Source organism: Cricetulus griseus (genome assembly GCF_003668045.3).
Source record: "Cricetulus griseus strain 17A/GY chromosome 1 unlocalized genomic scaffold, alternate assembly CriGri-PICRH-1.0 chr1_1, whole genome shotgun sequence".
NCBI classification, from domain to species: Eukaryota; Metazoa; Chordata; class Mammalia; order Rodentia; family Cricetidae; genus Cricetulus; species Cricetulus griseus.
The window spans coordinates 151,709,988-151,728,948 of record NW_023276807.1 but is presented as its reverse complement, the minus strand read 5'-3'; the positions used below and the strand labels follow the sequence as shown (position 1 = coordinate 151,728,948).

General features: G+C 36.2%; 1 protein-coding gene across 2 annotated transcripts in view; it reads left to right on the top strand.

Annotated features, from left to right (window-relative positions):
* The window catches only part of Tmprss11f (transmembrane serine protease 11F), a 79,401-nt gene that overhangs the window by 54,079 nt on the left and 6,361 nt on the right, over window positions 1-18,961 (top strand). For both annotated transcript variants that reach the window (XM_027390987.2, XM_027390988.2), the window contains exons 4-8: window positions 4,070-4,188; window positions 10,258-10,325; window positions 11,845-12,008; window positions 14,549-14,587; window positions 16,252-16,453. In XM_027390987.2, coding sequence (XP_027246788.1) covers window positions 4,070-4,188; window positions 10,258-10,325; window positions 11,845-12,008; window positions 14,549-14,587; window positions 16,252-16,453 — 592 coding nt within the window. The remainder of the gene's footprint in view (window positions 1-4,069; window positions 4,189-10,257; window positions 10,326-11,844; window positions 12,009-14,548; window positions 14,588-16,251; window positions 16,454-18,961) is intronic.

Genomic DNA, 18,961 nt, shown 5'->3' with positions numbered 1-18,961 from the left:
TTATCTGTATAAACCTTGGGCTGGGCTACAGAAAAATCTTTGTTTTTGAAAATCTTTTTTTAAATTATCTTTATCTTTTATTACTGTATGTCAATTATCACTGTCGTGTATCATCCAACATTTACTATTTCCTTTCCTTTTTATAATTGCTAATTTGGTGCAGGTAAGCATTAGCATTACAATTTGCATTTGCCTGATCATCGATAACGTTGAAGACTGTAGAAGACCCATCAATGAATCAATAGGTCGTTTTTGTTTCCTATTATTAAGTGTCTGTTTAAAATTTTTATCTCATTTTTTATAAAAGCATTTGTCTTTGATTTTCTTTCTTTTCTTTTTAACTGATTTTGAATACTTTGTTGATGAGTGTGTGTGGTGATATCTTTCTTGCACAAATAAAGCCTGTCTGGGGGTCATAGAATGAAACTTGCCACTATATAACCATAGAGGTCTATAGGTCTGTACAGACAGGCAGGAAGTGACATAGCTGGGCAGTAACAGTATATAAGCAGGGAGAAACAGGAAATCACTTCTTCTCTGTGGAGACAATGGCTGAGCAGTCGACATGTAGTATGCCAGACTAGTAACAGGTCACCAGACCTTTCTCTGGTAAGATAAGACCACTTGGAAATACATAGATTAATAGAAATAGTTAGTAATTAGGCAGAGCTAGCCAGTAAGAAACCCTAGTAACCAGCCAATGGTTTCATAATTAATATAAGTCTTGTGTGTTTGTTTGGGGGCTCTGAGGCAACTATGGAACCAGGCAGGAATCTCATAAAAAGTGTCCATTTCCAGTTGTATATTGGAAAAAATTTCTGCCAGTGAAAAACTGAATGGAATATCTAATAATTACAATACATTTAATAACTATATTAGTATCTGTAAGGATTAATGAATAAATCCATAGTTACTACCATATCATGTGATCTGCAAATGAACTGAAAATTCAAATGTGGGTTTGAAAATTGTCAGCTCCTTTTTAGGAGGGATAGTTGACTTTTTTTTTTTTTTTTTTTTTTTTTGGTTTTTCAAGACAAGGTTTCTCTGTGGCTTTGGAGCCTGCCCTGGAACTAGCTCTTGTAGAACAGGCTGGTCTCAAACTCCCAGAGATCTGACTGCTTTTGCCTCCTGAGTGAAATGATTAAATGCTTTTGGCGCCACCGCTCAGCAATAGTTGACTTTTTAATTGTTGCTTTTATATTTTGGAATTATATACTAGCTGTTTTTTAAATGTTTAGATAGTTAAATTTTTATGATAATTTTGTATAATTTTTCTTGCTATGGGGTAATAGTAAAGCTGGTATATAATGTTACATGAAAATTTGAAGGATGTAGTTTGTAAAATTGCACATTCCTAAAATTCATAAACCTAATTTTTCAAACTATTTTAAAACTTGGTTTCTCAAGTGTTCATCTGCTTTGGGATAGCCCTTTTTCTCTATATGAAGGACTAATTCTCCTTCCAAGGATGTAGGAGTTATGTTTTCCAGTGAGACATAGAGACAGATGTGCCATGATTTTAATTTCAGACCCACCATCTTGAGTGATCCGGAATGTTAGTTTCTATTAACCAAACTTTAAGAAGTCCTCTTTAATGTCTAACTTCCTCAATACAGAAATAGATACAGAGTAGATACAGATAAGCTCAGTGCCACTGTATTATGATGTAGTGACTACTACAATTGTTATACAGTACACAATGTATTTTAGAGTTGTTATAAGGATTGAAGTGTCTATTGCAATAATCTTTACATCTCTACAACATTCCAAGGGATGATTATGCTCAACTGGCAACCCTAGACACAGAATTACAGACAACTTAGGATGTTGGTATGGAGGAAATAGTCTCCTCAGAGAAGACCCCACCAATTGGTTATCCAATAACAAATGTCAGCCTGAAATCATATGCATACACATAACATTAAACAGACTGAGCAGGTTGTATTTATACATTTATGCGCGTGTGTGTGTGTGTGTGTGTGTGTGTGTGTGTGTGTGTGTGTGTGTAGCCATGAATTTAAAAGACAGAAAGGGGTTATACATGTGAGGTTTGAAGGAAGAAAAGGGAAGGAGGATATGATATAATTATAATTTTAAGAAATAAACTATTTTGCTTTCTACTTGTTTTAATTACAGTACACAATTTCAAAAACGTCAGGGATTTATCATTAGAGAAAGCTGGTTTTGGATCATCATTTTGCTGATTCCAGACTCTATCTGTATAATATAGAATACTCCCATAGGCAAAATTAAAAAAATATTAATAATCATAACTAAGGATTTTACATTATTTTATTGATTTTAAATTACCTTTTTATTTTTTGATATTATAATATATTAAAATGTATTGAATTATATAGACATCACTGAAAAAATACCTGTCATTGAAATAAATAATAGAACCTCCTATACAAGAACTCAGTTATGAAATCTTATGAAGATATGCATAGAGATATAATATGGGTCCATTATGATATTACATGTAAAAGGTGATTGATTAGAATTTGGTATCTGCTCCAAAACAAATCTGCTTGATAATTATTGATTCATTCATCCACTCATGATCTTAAAAATGAAATCATAAATACAATCAAATGGAGTATAGATTATTTAGGTTAAAAAGTAATTGTTGATGCATCTTTTTCGACTTTAAACTGTATTTTTAAGAAACAAAATAATAGCTGGGCATTGTGGTGCACACCTTTAATCCCATAACTCTGGAGGCAGAGACAGGTGGATCTCTGTGAGTTTAAGGCCAGCCTGGTCTACAGAGTGAGTTCTCGGACAGCCAGGGCTAGATAGAGAGACCATGTCTTAAAAAATTCTTAGGATTAATTCATAAACAACAAAAGAAGGTACAAAACTGTGGTAGTAATCTATCTTAACCAGATTAACAACAATTTAAACAGAAAAAATGAACCAAATAATACTGTCAAGCACTTGTAGGTATTAGTGTTAGAATATGTTTATTCTCTTATAAATGGAATTCTTGCTCATTCCAGGTGTCTTTGATATAATTTTTAATCTAGAAACTGTTTTGAAATGAAACTGTAAATTAAAATGGGAATTTTTAATATAAAATATTGTACACCTATTAAGAAAGTACAGAATATGAAAACAGCTAGTCCTTAATTCAGTACTTTATAAAAAAAAAGTTCAGGCTCTTAAGGTATTGTGTTCCTTTTGCTAATATCATCAGAATTTTTCTTCCTCTTTGAATGAAAAGTAGTCCAAATTTCCCCTCCAGAGCCTGACATCCTTTTAGTAGGAGCCCTTCAAAGTACAGTATAACTGTTCGGTGTGGCTGCTAGCTCAGTGTGGACACTCCAACTATCTTCTTGAAAAGAGGCAATGTCAAGAACAGGAAGAAGATAGTAGGGAACACCCTATGAAAGAGATTTTCAGAGAAAGCAATAGTAGAAGCAAAATCTCGAGGGGATACCAACTATAGAAAAACACACTTTTGCTGTTACTGAAACACAAATTCTTAGTATGCAGAAAAGAAGATAAAAAAGAAGACAGATTCCACACAAGTAAGGAAGTGGTGTGTCAAAGTAAAAGAGTTGGGACTCCTTCCTATGGTAATGCAAAATGGAAAGGCTTCAGGTGGGCTAGTGATATTGCATAATTGGTAATCTTGAGGACAAATCTTGACGCTGGCTACTATGTGGAGAATGATGGGAGAAGAGGCAGGGATGCTCATAAGAAGGCTGTAGATACTGTTCTCAATGACACAAGCATAAACTAGATTGCTGGTGGTAGTGGGACTTATGAAGACATAGCATTTTTAAGGCTCAGGCAATTGCATCATCAACACCCTGTGCATGATAAACCTATGTTAGCAGTTCTCTGAGGGACTAAAATGTGACTTTAGGATTTCATTTGATATTGACTTTTCATTATATGTTAAATTTCTAACTGTATTAAAGTTTTGATATGCATATACATCTACATGGAAATAGACTTAGCAGGGATTTTGCTCTAGATGGAAATAGACTTAGCGGGGGGGGGGGGCAAAGAACCTAGTATGTGTAACCCAGGATCATCCATTCTCCTTGCCTTACAGATGATAAGTCATTCTACTACCTTGCCTCTTTTCAAGTCACAAACATCAAATACAAAGAAAATTATGGAACGAGATCATCAAGAGAGTTTATAGAGAGAAGTCATCAGATTGAGAGAATGGTAAGATCAATGGGAAATGCTGATCTATAACCTTCTCAAAATTTAACAATTTGACTATTCAAATTCACCATGCTGTCAGTCTCTATCTCATTGAGGATTTAATTCTCATTTCTCTGTTTATTAATTAAGTTTTTCAATAGTTATCTGCTGTGTGCATTTCTTTCCTGTCAATGTTTGCTAATGATGTTGTCCATGTATATATAAACCTATATTGAAAATATATATGTATTGAAAATAACCTTTTCCCATTTGCTCTTTGTGGTTTCATTATCATTATAATACATTATGTTTCATTAGTAGCCAAGAGATAGGATAAATACAGCATTATGACTATATAGAATAATTTATGAACAATTAAATCAATGCCTTATGTCATGATCCTCAGTAGAAATATTAAAGCTAGTGAATGTTCTTAGCACCTCTCTGTCTATAGATTCCCTGCAATCTCAGAGCTACACAGTGATTGGGTTTTCCATGGACTTCTCTGTTTGACCACTGTGTAATACTCTGCTTTTTGGAGTAGAGTTAAGACAGATTAAAATAAAGCACCCGTGGAAATCTGGGGATGGAAGGGGCACTCCTTCTTAGGGAAGATCACTGCATTTGCTTGTCCAGTGGCCAGTGGTCAAGCCTGAAAACATACATACAGATAGCATTATGTGGACTGAACATGGTGTCTTTATGGATTTATGAAGTACATTAATTTGAAGGATAGGAGGGAGGGATATACAGGAAGATGTAGAGGGAGGAAAGGGAAGGGAGAAATGCTGTAATTAAATTATATTCTCAAAACAAAAGAAAAAGCAAGGTTATAATTGTTTTCATGCTCAGTATTGCTGGTTTAACCACTTAAAGCTGTTTGCTTTATATTCGTTTAATGCCATGTATCATAACAACATTCACTGAAACCCTTTTTGTTATTTAAAAAATATTCTAAAACAGCGATAAAGCTTGAGGGATGTCTTAAGGTTCCTTTCACTTTCTTTCTACATCAAGCATATAACACTTGAAATACAAAAAAATGCACGAGAGACACAAACTATTACTATGAAAACCACTTTCCCACTGAAGTTCATTGACTACATTCTTCACTGCAAGCTAAGCCTTATCTAAAAATTGGGAACATGTGATAACAGAACTTCCAAGAAGAGGACACAGTGGAATGGAGGCTTAGCACAGCATTCTCTGGTTCCACAGTACTTATTCTTGTCTATATTGAGTTACAATCAGTACATTCTGTGACTGGACACTCCTGATTAAATGATTTTTTAGGATAATAATTCCAGGAAAATTTAGAAGTCTAGACAGCAGTAATGCACACAGGAAGAATCTAAGCAAAGATGTGGTTTCAAGCGTCTAGGCTCAACTTGATTTGTCTGGAAGATTTGGGGCTTAGTTTACATCACAGAGGTGATTCTGTGCAGACGTAGTAGGGCTGGGCTGTTTGTCATACACCAAAAGGTAATGCCTGAAAAGGTAGATAATAACTTCCCAGACATCACTGGGCAAGTTTCCCAGGTCAGACAAGGACAAGGCTGTGGGAAAGTACAGTGTGAGGTGTTATCAGCTAGCACTTACAAGAACTGGTGTATCTAACTTCTAAGTACATTTTAGTTAATACAATTATGAATTTATTGTTAAATATTTATATGCTGAAATTCTTTGTCATAATCTGCCATATTTTAAAAATAATCTAATGCCTTAAAAATTTCTTGTCCTTTTGGTTGTGAGCTTTAGTTTTTAATGGTTGAGCCATCTCTCCAGCTTCTCTTAAGAAATTTCTAAAGAAAGAAAAGAGACATCATTATTTGTTGGGCAAGCAACTATAACAATCAATCACCATTGGTCAATGCTTCTAGATCATCTGACAGATAGTCTGGCTTTGCTTCTCCTTTTGTTTATGTGTAATTTTCTCCTATGTTGACATATAGTGAACATTCAGGGCAAAATAGATTTAATCAGTGTAAGTTAAAATACAGATAAATAAAAAGAAGACTAGTGGGAAAAAGTAGAGACTCACTTGGTTTCAGATATGGCTGATTTCAGGGGATCAAACAGCCTGGGGCTAATGTCCTTCCTTATTTGTTTTCTCCTTGGAAGACACAGCTAAATCCTGCTTAACGCTTTTTCCTAAGTTGCAAACTGAAGCAGCAGGACATTTTCCTGTGATTACCCCAAGATGGATGTTTGAAGAATCAGTCTTATTTGGTTGGCCAAATTTAGAATTGAAAACTGGCCAAGATACTGAAACTCTGTCAGTCTTGTGAGCCATGGAGATAAGGTTAGGTCCATTTGAACTATATAGATAAAACTTCACCCTCATTCAACTGTCTATCTGACATTTCTACTTTGATCTCTTGGAGGCATCTCAGATTAATCTAATTTAAAGATCCTTCTTGAAGACTGCTCCCTCTAGTGTCTTCTCACTCTGAATTTTCAGTGAACAATTGTGTTTATCTCATTGCTAGAGTACCTACTCTAGCAATTATCCATTATCCACTGCCTATTCTAGTCACAAGTCACATTTCTACCACTAGTCCATCATCTCCATCCTAGACTAGCCAGAATAATAGTTGTAATTTAGAAATGCAGAGCTGGAAAGAAAGATGCCATGGACAGAGCTTGGGTGGGTTTTTTTAATTTATTTTAGTTGGAGCAAAGAGAATGGGAAAAGAGGAGAAGGGAGAGGAGAAACCGACCTCTGAGGACAGGAAAGACAGAAGAGAAGAGAGAGGCAGAGAGAGAGACAGAGATAGAGAGAGACAGAGGGAGAGAAGGAGAGTGAAAGATGAGAGGTGGGCAGGGCCCTTTTACAAGAGGATGTAGTGAAGGTGCACAGGTGATGCTCTTAGTGACTGCAGCTGATGGGGTATCCTGTCACAACCCATGGACAGGCCAGCACAGATGCCTGAATACTAACAATGGTCACATATTCAAACCACTGCTTTCACTGAGGATCCCTCTTGTATCTACAGAGAAATCATAATGACCTTTTGAAAATGAAGTATTGTGTTCCTAATGACTTCCAAATATGCTAAGAATAAAATCTAAGCTCTTCACCCAAGTTCCCAAATGCTGTCATGCTTTGGCTCCAACAACTCCCATCTCTGTCTGTGGTCTGCCTTGATCACTTTGGTTTTCTTTTGTATTCTTTGCATATTCTGTTGCTTCTACATAGAAGACCATCTCAACCTTGTTGATTCCTCATCATCTGAGAAACCACTTAAACAGCACCTACTTGGGGATCGCTTCTCTTTTACAATTTCTCAGTTGTTATCCTGTATTACTTTACTAATGGCACTTGATAATCAATGCCTGTTTTATTACTATCTAACTGTATTTTGAGTTCAAGTTCAGAACCATTTCTTTTTCAGTGCTGTCAATCCAGTTTCTACTAAAATTAAGTAATGTCAGGATAGAACAATCTGAGACCTGTCACAGTCAGTGTATAACTAACAGCTAACTGTGTGGTCTGAAAGAGTGTTTTGGAAATCTGAGGAGGGAAACTTGTGGAGTCAGCAGGAAGCTTTCCGAGAGTGCACTGGTGTACTGTTCTATCAGTATGCTCTTTCTCTACTGGTCCATAACCACCTTTATAGTAGAAATATACCTGTACAACTAGCCTTATTTTCATTGATAGACCTTAAAAAGAATTCCAGCAGCATTTCCTGGTATCCAGGAGGAGTTCATCTTTCTTGAGAACTTAGTCTTTGTGCAGTTACTTATCAGAGGAAAAAGATTGGAAACCCAAAACAGTAACTGAGTAGCCATGACTCTGCTTGGGCCCACATGCACTACTTCAAGTATATTTTGTTTAATGCTAGAATTAAAGCCAAGGAAGATGATATCTAGTACAAACTATTAACTCAACTTTTAAGTTTTTATGGTCCAATCCAAAAAATAACATTGCTAGTGATGATTTAACTTAAAATAAATGGCTAATCTTGTTTTCTTTAATTTTTCATTCATAAATTTGTTAGTGTCATTGAGTTTCTACAAACTGACTGAATTGTATGTTAGGTAATTCCACATAAATTTTTAAAAAATATTTGGTGTTTTGGTTATGAACCATCTCTCTAGTACCTTTTCAATTAAAAAATATTTTGTTGGTATGTATTCATGTACAGAGTTCTTGGTTTTATAAATAAATTTTCATTCACATTTACCATACACTTTGACCATATTCACTTCTAATACCTTCTCTCGTATTCCCCCTCTCACCTTCCCAAACCCCTTCCTCTTTCCAGATACTTTGACTACTACTTTATGTTACACACACACACACACACACACACACACACACACACACACACACACACATATATATATATATATATATATACATTTATGCATTTAAGGTATTTTATACATAAAATCTAGGATTCACATTTGAGAAAGAATGTGTTTATTTGTCTTTCTGACTCCAGATTATTTTTCTTATTCTACTCTTTCTAGATCCATCTATTATTCTGAAAATAACAACTTCACTTTTCCATATGACTTAAAATCTATTATGCATTTAAATCATAATATATTTTGCCCATTTGTTTACTGATAGATACCTCACGGAAGTCATTTATGGAATCTGTTGACACATTCATATTCTTTTTTATAAAACCACAGACAGGTAGAGGTGACTCTCAAGTGATTGTAGAGCAAGGATGGAGCCAACAAAGGAGAAAGATAATAGCATCTACTATGAGGGAAATATTGTCAGGAAGCAAGAGTTTAATACATCCATCTTTCTATTTTATAGATGCCAGTTTTGCTTGCACTGTGGGGGAACACTGCAGGAATAAGAAGGACCATATAACAGGGTTCTGAGGTGATGAAAATAGTACACCACTATACTGAAACATGGAAAATAGGTTTCTTCTGAGTGTTGCACTAGATCTGCAGAGTCAAGGAGAGGAAGAAAGTGTATTGATCAGGAACACAGACCCCTTGTTCCTAGAGGGTGTAGTAACTGGGGATGGGGTGTAAGATGTAGCTTATAAGTAGACTTTGGTTCATTTAACACAGACCTGTCTTCTGACTTTCGATAGTCATCCCAGTGCTCTTTGATGGTAAGTTTCAGCAAGACTCCTTTTAGGGAATCAGGACTCCAGGAGATACATTCTCTGACCATCCCAAATCTTTCACAGGTTCAGTCTGGAAGATTAAGGAATGTCATGCTCATGATTTGAAGTGTGGTGAAATGAATTACCAGTACTAGTATTAGATGTTTAGTCCTGACTGTCTCAGAGAGATGACTCACAGTGAGTTGTCAGAGCTGTTATAGTCATTCAAATGGTCAAGTGATACACTAATCACTGAACAAATTCAGCAGACCTGGTATCAGTGGTAGACTACATGCTACGAGAGTGTAGCAAATGGACTGCTGGGCCTATTTAGAACTGAGGATGATGTATTAAAATAACACATTTGGTAATTAAGACTAAAATTATTTTATAATTTGCTAGACATCAAGCATGATATAAATTTATTTGCCTTAAAAATTCTATGTGCTTGTCTGTGTATGTGTGTGGGGGGGTCTCTATGAGTGCAAGTGCACACCTTCCTGTGAATACACAACGCCAGAAGAGGACCTCACCTAAAGTGTCCTCTGATATCCCTTTTCACCAGTTCCTTTGAGCCACGGTTTCTCCCTGAACCCAGGGGTGCTTTCTTTTGTGGTTAAGCTTAAAGAAGCAAGTCTCTGCAGCCCCCACGAGCTGAGATTACAGGAGACCAAGGAAGCTTGGGTTATCTCACAGGTACTGAAATCTGTATCCATATCCTTATGGTTTCAGTGAAAACATTCTTAGCCACTGATCCATCCTTTTTATCCCCTAAATTAACAATGTAAGAGAGTTATCAAAACCACCCCATTTTACACAGGATCAGTAAATTTGACCATTTCGAAAAGGTTGTTCAGTCCCGAAAGGATTTGAACACAGATTTAGTCTTCTGTGAAGCTCAATATGCATCATGAAAATCAACTAAAAACCTGGTCGTCAACAAAAAATTCTTGATAGATAAATAATACGTTTTTCAGGATTAACATGTCTTATTTATTTTTTTTATCAGATGTCTAGGATTTTTAGACGTTCTTCAGGAGTGGGTCGATTTATCAAGTCACATGTTATCAAGATAAGGTATGTAGACCTGTAATTTCAGGCCAATACCATAAAGATGGCACATTTAATTCACATGGCTGCTCGGTCTCCCTGAGAATCATTTTAGCAAAGATATTTCATAAAATTTAAGCAACAAGGGTTATGCTCTAACCATTTCAGTGACTTCTTAGTCACAATAGGAAGATAGAAGGTGTTTTACAAGAGACTCACAGCTATTAGGTCAGAAAATAAATATACAGCAAGGGAAGGACATGACACTATTGTACTAATACCAACCTGCTCCCTTAAAGAGAACAGATGTAAGGCCTTTTCATTTTCCTTTCTTTAAGTCTATAACCATCACTGTCACTTCCTATTCAATGTTTTTCTTTAATGTCAACATATTTTTGTCATTTTAATGACAAAATTTAATACATTGGTGAGATGTACATAAATTAACATGGAATTATTATCAGGGACTAAGACCTGTCTTTTGGTACATTTCTTTATCCTGTTCATGCCATGTGGATTCCAGGAATCAAACTCAGGTCCTTAGGCTTGGCAGCAAGCACCTTTACCATCTCACCAGCTCCTATCTATGTTTTAGTATGATGTTTAAATGGCCTAGATTTCACACTGAGATAGGTAGATGATAATTATATGATAGAGAGAGATAGATACAGAGATGATAGATTATAGATAGATAATTAGATAGATGGCAGAGTGATATAGAAATGGTAAATAGGTAAGTAGATTAGACAGATAATAGATAGATGATAGCTAGCTAACTAGATGATAGAAATATAGAGAATAGATGGATGATAGAGATGATAGGTGAATTAGAAAAAGTATATATTTAACTTCTTAGTGATACTTAGTCTTTTTCAGTCTTTCTAAGTCAATTCACTTTCCAAAGTTTACAAGAGGCTTTCCATCTCTAAATCATGATATAAATTTCTATATTTGAATCATTGGTCAAATTATTTACTTTTATAAAGTACTCCCTATTAAAATTTTTTATTGCACGAATACAAAATACCCAAATATTAGTGTTTTAATACAATATTTATTGCATTTCCATAGGCCAATTCAAAGAATCAAAAGTGGGGGCTAAAGAGTGGGCATGATAGTATTTCATTGCCATGTAGGCTTCTATTTCTGCCTGAGACAAGAGAAGCACAAGACCTTGGAACTAAGGGGCATCTTTTCTGACTACACCCCTCTAGCCAGAATTCATGAGAGTTTGAGTAAACTTTAAGAGAGACTAGAAATGCAGTGTAGTTCTGTGCTCAGGAGGCAAAGGGTAATGGATGGACCACATTGTCTGCCATACTTCAGTGGGAATAATGACCTCAGCTACCTGACCACTTTTATTCAAAATGTCTTAAAAAGTAAGTTGTTTAAGTGAATATAAAGTATGGTTTCATGAGCACCTCACAAAACTCTCCAAACTGTCTAGATGTAACACTAAGTCTCGTGTGCATAGATACCATCCACCATGTTGCTTTAAATTCCTGGAGATCACCAAGATGGAACTATTTCTCTATTTTTGTTCCAGTCCAGATGAACAGGGCGTGAACATTCTTATGGTGCTCATGTTTCGATACCCATCTACTGATAGTGCTGAACGAATCAAGAAAAAAATTGAAAGGACGTTATATCAAAGTCTGAAGATCAAACAGTTGCCTTTGACTATAAATAAACCATCATTTAGCCTCACACGTAAGTATTTTGTTATTATTTGTCATATTTTTTCCAATTCTCTTTTACTGTGATCTCCTGAATTTGTCATAAGAATCTGGTTCATGTATCTTCCCATTTTACCAATTCACCACTAATATCTCTATCAAAGGGCCTGGAGAGATGACTCAGCACTTAAGAACACTTTCTGTTCTTGCAAAGGACCCAGGTTCAGTTCCCAGAAACCACATGACAGCTCACAATTTCTGTGGTAGCTGGCACTTTTGTGACATCCTCGGACTCCTGTATGTATATGGTGCATGCATGGATGTATGTGAATGCTCTCTCACACACACACTGAATAAATAAAAACATACAAGTGTGGAAGAAAACTAAAATAAAAATTCACTATGAGGTAAAATGAAGAATTACACTTTTTTCTATACTTATGAGAGCTTTTGGCAAAGTTTCCAAATTTTTAAACAAATTATATTGGATGTTTTAAAATGCACCAAAGGGTATGCATTATTTTCAACATTTTAGATGGGGAGCTTGACTTTAATCAAGGCCCTAAGACATGGACATCTTTTTTTTATTATTATTAGTTCAAATTAGGAACAAGCTTGCTTCACATGTCAATACCCTCTCCCTCTCTCTCCGCTCCCCCAACCCTCTCCCCCAACCCCTGAATTATCCCCCACCCCATCCCCCCTCCACTCTCCAGGCAGGGTAGGGCCCTCGACGGGGCTCCCCAAAGTCCACCACATCATCCTGAACTGGGCCTAGGCCCTCCCCCATGTCTCCTGGCCGAGAGAGCATCCCTTCACATGGGATGGGCTCTCAAAGTCCCTTCTTACACCAGGGAAAAATACTGATCCACTACCAGGGACCCCATAGACTTCGGAGGCCTCCTCACTGACATCCATGTTTAGGTGTCTGGATCAGTGACATGGACATCTTTAAGTCAAATTTTTTCATATATTACATCGGTAGCTAGAAATAATGATGATCACATTATTTACTACATATTATTTTTGATTGTTAAAGTATTTTGCTCCAAAAGAAAATAGGATGTATTCATCATTCTATAAAGAGGATTCTCAGAGCAAATCTTGACTGACAATATAGCTATTCCTAAGTCAGGATCACATAGTTAAAGTAAAATATAAACCATTAAAGTTTACTGCATTTTAAAGGTATAGAATTTCTTAAAGTTTTCAAAAGTATTTTTGACCTTGGATATATACAATGGCATTTTATCATACAGGCTATTTTGATACCAAAATGAGCATATTCTAAGACTGCTTGATAACAAATATTCATTTGTATGTATTTTCTTCTGTTGTATACACACCATTCATTAGAAAAAAAAAAAGTCTCTGGAAAATCCCTACTAGGGAGCGGGGCTTACATTCCTTTTTGAACTTTCACAACAGAACCGAATACTCCAAAGTATGTTGTTTGGCAAGGAAAGTTTTGAACTAAAGTAAATCTAAAGGACCACCAAGGACAGTTCTTTCCGGATCTCACTCTCCCTACTTTGCTCTCTCTGCTCTAAAGCAAGCCATAGCAACTAGAATCCTTCTTTCCCAAAGAAGGTACAGGGAGTCTGACCCCACCTACCTTTCTGTGAAGAAAAGGGTCACAGAGGAATTCTTTAACTGTACTCAACAACAGATCACAAGACCTTCTTTCCAGAGGGGCCCTGTATCTACTCACAGGGATAGAAAAGCCTGATACGACAGGGTCTGCTTACACTGGGTCACTACTTAGTTTCCAACTACCTTTTTGCAGTGAAGAGCTGTGGGGTAAGAGTGTGAGTGGATGAGGTCTTTAGACAGGTTATAAATGAAGGAGCTTCATGCTCTTCTTACTGCCACGTCACAAATTTCTTTGGCACTTCAATATGAGAGAATCTCAGGGAGAATTCAGCAAGGTCCATGAACAGAATTCCCAATTCTTTTTAGACTAGGACCTTGAAATTGCTTGGCCCCTGAAGGTCTGCCTTCATCACTGACTATTTGGGAATGGCCAGTGGACACTGAGTGGAAGCCTGTTGTGATGGAAATTGGAAACTGCTTCTTCCACTTTGGCTACAGCCTCATAAAGAAAGCCATTGGGACATTAACCCTTGTTCCGTCATTCTTTTTTTTGTTTGTTTTTGTTTTTGTTTTTTTTTCGAGACAGGGTTTCTCTGGGTAGCTTTGGAGCCTATCCTGGCACTTGCTCTGAAGACCAAGCTGGCCTCAAACTCACAAAGATCCGCCTGCCTCTCCCTCCAGAGTGCTGGAATTAAAGGCGTGCGCCACCAACGCCTGGCTTGTTCCTTCATTCCTAATTGTTTAACTTGTTTATAAAAGAAAAGCCATAAAATAATGTGCTCTGAGTTTATTTTCAAATGACATTGTGTTATTTGAACCAATGATTGAGTCAGAGGATTGTTGTATATTATTTGCTTATGAAAACTCCAATGTTTTTCTGAATTATGGATACTTCAAATACTGTTCCTGAACATGTGAACAAAATAGCATAGGAAAGGGGCTGTGTTATTATGTCAGTTAACTTCTATTCTTTTGTTACAGCTATTGACAGCAAAAAGATGAGAAATCTTCTCAATAGTCGTAAGTTCCAAAATCCACAATTAATTGCGTATTTCTTAATAAAGAGAATGGATAAGAATCACAAAAAAGTGCAGATCACAAGATTTTCCATTTCTTTCTATAATTTCATAAATCAAATACTTAGTCCTTTCATTTTTGGTTTTAATACTCCACATATTAAGTGTATATGAATGAGATTTTATCCTTTATAAATTATACATGTTGTCTAATACTTTAGCTGTTATATTAATTTTCTTAAAGTATTCTTAATATTGTCTTATAATTCAAAAAGAACCAAGTTTAAGTTTTTATTTTTACTTTTTAAGGTTTTAAGGATTTTTTTAAGTTTTGAGGTTTTCTCCTTGCTTCACCCTATCACGCCTGATTATATTTTGAGTTTTGTAGGAAAACATGTGCCTATTATTGGTGTTGTAAGAACCCTAGCAAGTCTTTTTTAAGGCTGGTTTGAAGTTTGGTCAGTTGAAGATTTGATATCAGGGAGTAAGAATTTTTCTAAACTAATCTTATATTTTATAAAAACAAAATATTATTTAAAATTAGTAAAATACATCTACAGTAATAAATCGATTCTTGTCACATGAAGGATAAATCACTACCTATATTCAGTGTTGGGCTGTCTCTCAACAGTAAAGTACTATTGGCTTGGTTGTGGAATCTCCTAAGGTTACATCCCATGCTGCCACTCACTAGCTAGATGATGTACAGCAATTTGTGTGCCTCTCCAAGACTGGGTTTTCTCATCTAAAATGGATGGTGTATATATCTTTAAAGAATATCAAGACATTGTTGATAACCTATGTATTGATAAAAATAAATGGCAAAATGAATCTGGACTGGTAAACAAAGCAAAAATCCTTTTCTGTACTTTAATTACATGCTGCCATGGGCAGATTACCACAAAGATATCTCCCATCAGGTACCCACTCCACCATAGAGAATGTTTTCCCCAGCCTAACTATATATTATCAGATATAAGACGCACCTGATTGGTCAGTTTATTGTTTATTTCTTGATTTAGAAGTTTCAAGAGACTTGCAAAATTTAAGACTACCAGGTTTCTCATTAGTTTCTGATCTGTGAACTTGCCCCAACCCATTTCTGTCCCTCAAAAGATATTAAGTTACCACATCCACACTTGATGTAATAGCCCAAGGCCACCTTCCCTGGACAGAACATTTGTTCAGTCTAGCTGACTATACTTTCCAACTTTGAAATCCATTCTGCACCCAATAAAGCTGTTGCTATTCTTGCTTCTATTTCTAAGCTCCTTTATAATTTTGGCTCATATTATCCATTTGTATTTTTTGTTTATGAGAGATTTACTGTGTAGGCCCAGCTGGCCAAAGACTAACAAAATTCCTTTATAAGCATCTCAAATGCTGGGATTACAAATATGTGCCAATATGTTTTATATAGAGATATAAAAGCTGATTTTTAAACTAAATGCCTAAGCATATCAGTAAGTGTGTGTGTGTGTGTGTGTGTGTGTGTGTGTGTGTGTGTGTGTGTGTGTGCGTGTGTGTAACAAGCAAGTGACTGACAGCTGAGAATGGGTTAGAGTCACTGAGGCAAAGGATTTTCTTGGTAAATTCCCTAAATACAAGTAACTCATGATACTTTCCTCTACTGTCATGAGAACAAACTACTATGTGTTTCTTTGTCAGGATGTGGGATAAGGATGTCATCTTCAAATATGCCATTACCAGCCTCGTCTACTACTGAGAGAATTGTCCAGGGAAGGGAAACAGCTATGGAAGGGGAGTGGCCATGGCAGGCCAGCCTACAGCTCATAGGGGCTGGCCATCAGTGTGGAGCCACACTTATCAGCAACACATGGCTGCTCACAGCAGCTCACTGTTTCTGGAAGTAAGTTCACCTAGCTGTGGGGAGCTTTTGTTTGCTGGTCACCTCTTGACATTGATTTATTGCAAGGAAACAACTCACTCTCACCACATGTCCTCTGGTCTGCACCATCTGTGCTCTCTACATACCTGCTTCATTTGTATCATTGTGATTCTAGTGCTATCTTTCCTATACTACTACAGCTTATTCACCATTAAGACTATTATTCTTATCTTCTACATTCTCAAGGAGAAAAGTTAGTCACCTCTGTTCCGATCCCCCACTAATTAATCTTGGTGACTTCTCACTGTCAACATTCAGTATTATTTGATTACAAAGGGAAAAGGGGCTTTGGAATCTGTTTTGAAGCACTCCATTCTCACTGTATTATCCAGGAAACCCCATGGGAGTTATGACTCAGAAGGTGTATAGAGGGTAGCAGAGACCTACCTTGTCACCCTGCCTTTATAGCATGTTATTTTGGTCATGTATAGCAGAGTCAGAGCTCTCAGCTTGGCTTTCATGGTTGTTGCTTCCACACTCAGACATAAGTAGACTCTCTAGACCACCTGAAGTTTGAAGCACTTGATGTTTTCTCCCTTGAGGATTACCATCAGCATAAAGAGCATCTCAAAAGACTGGAGGGGCTCTGCTTGCACAGTGGCCTCCTAAAGCAGCTTTTCCCTGCGGCTTCTAGGAGCCTTTTTTATCATTCTTTTAAGAGCACAAACAAAATGATTCCAAGACACTTATTCAGTCTCTATGAAGACAAGGTGTAATGAGAATGACCTAATGAATTTAAAGTTATATATTACTCCTTCAATGAAGAGACTCACTAATGCGTGTCTATGAATTCCAAAGCAACTAGTACCATGTTTTCAGGATGAACAAACACAAGTCACTGCCTTGTAAAGACTTTATGACACATTCATGTCTTTATAGTCTCCCAATATTTTGTTTGATGTTTTTGTAAAAGTGTTTATATAAAGTAAAAATTAAAAGTGTAAGCTTAATATTAGTAATGAACATAAACACTCCTTTCATTAAGTCTAGTGCAATTTTTGTGGATGGACAGAGCTACATAGGGACCAAACATTGGATCTGGTAGTAAAGATTACTATTGACCTAAACTAATTTTTCATAGTGTGGTAAAAATGGGAATGTATTCAAAAGGTAATTGAAGGAATAAGTGCAGTAACTTTAAAAACTCCTTAAAAGGAGAGATGGCAAAGAAATTTGGAAGTTAATGGCAATTATGATGTCAAAGAAAGATATTTAATATGGCAAATATAGAAATTTGATACTTATAAAAGTAATTCAAAGAACTGGAAAAGGTGATGATCATAAAGAAAAAGGATTATATTCTCAGAGTGCCATAATTCATGTCATTGGATACTTGAAATACTATTTAGAAAGGGAATAAAAGGATCTTACGGAGATAATATGTAAGTTAACCAAACAGCCTTCCTTTTTTAATAAATGAATTTTTCTATAAAAATAGAATATTTAAAAATGGTGTTTAAGTACAACCCCAACATTCATGGCCATGAAAGTTTACTCTGTGAATCAGGTAAAGGTTTTGACAAGATGTAGCGAGACCTGAGTATCTCTTAGTGTCCTTATTCACAAATCAAGGTGTTTGGGCTTTTGTGTGTCTTAGATGGTGCACAAAGGGATGACCATCCCATTTTTTTGTTCCACATTATTTGTGATATCTTCAACTCCTGGAATCATGTTAGTCATCATCTCCCCTAGAATTCTAGTAGTGAATGTCTAAGTAGCAAATGAAGGTTCCAGTCAAGTGTGTCCACACTGAACAAATTTTCCATTAGTAATTACATACACAAACAGATGGGAGAAGAACTCTCTTCCTATTCCTAGTTCTGTTTGGTCACCCCTCGGCAGTCTAGTACACACTGAAAATGCATGGCTTTTTATTGCTCTCAAAAGTTGATGATTCAGGGAAGGGGGAATGATGCAATTCTATTATAATCTCAAAGTACAAAAGAAATACTTTTTCTAAAACAAGGAAGCAAGGGCTCTGATTTCAGAGAAGATAATATAGAATATAATGTTCATGGACTGGAGAGGTGGCTCTGGTGTAAGAAGACATTCTACTTTCAAAGAGGACCCAACTTCATTTCCCAGCAGACATATTGAGTGGGGAATAACTGTCTGTAACCCAAAGCTCCAGCAGATTAGATAGATGCTTCTTGCCTTCACTGACCCCTGTATTTATGAACACATAGCTCCACATGGGGAAATATGAACAAAAACCTTTTTAAAAAGAAAAAAGACTTGATGATTCACCAACATGACAATCCCTTATAAATGAGGAAATTCCTCTTTTAAGTTCTCCTCTGTGATTTCCTTCTACCTAATTTCCCTTGACCCAGATAATTTCTGGTTTCTGTATATGTTTAATCATTCATAGTATGAATAATTCTAAAAGGCTTTAAATGGATTTTGGAGAAGAATTATGGCAGGTAACAGTTGATTGGGCTGGATGGAATTTGTGACATAACCTTGGAG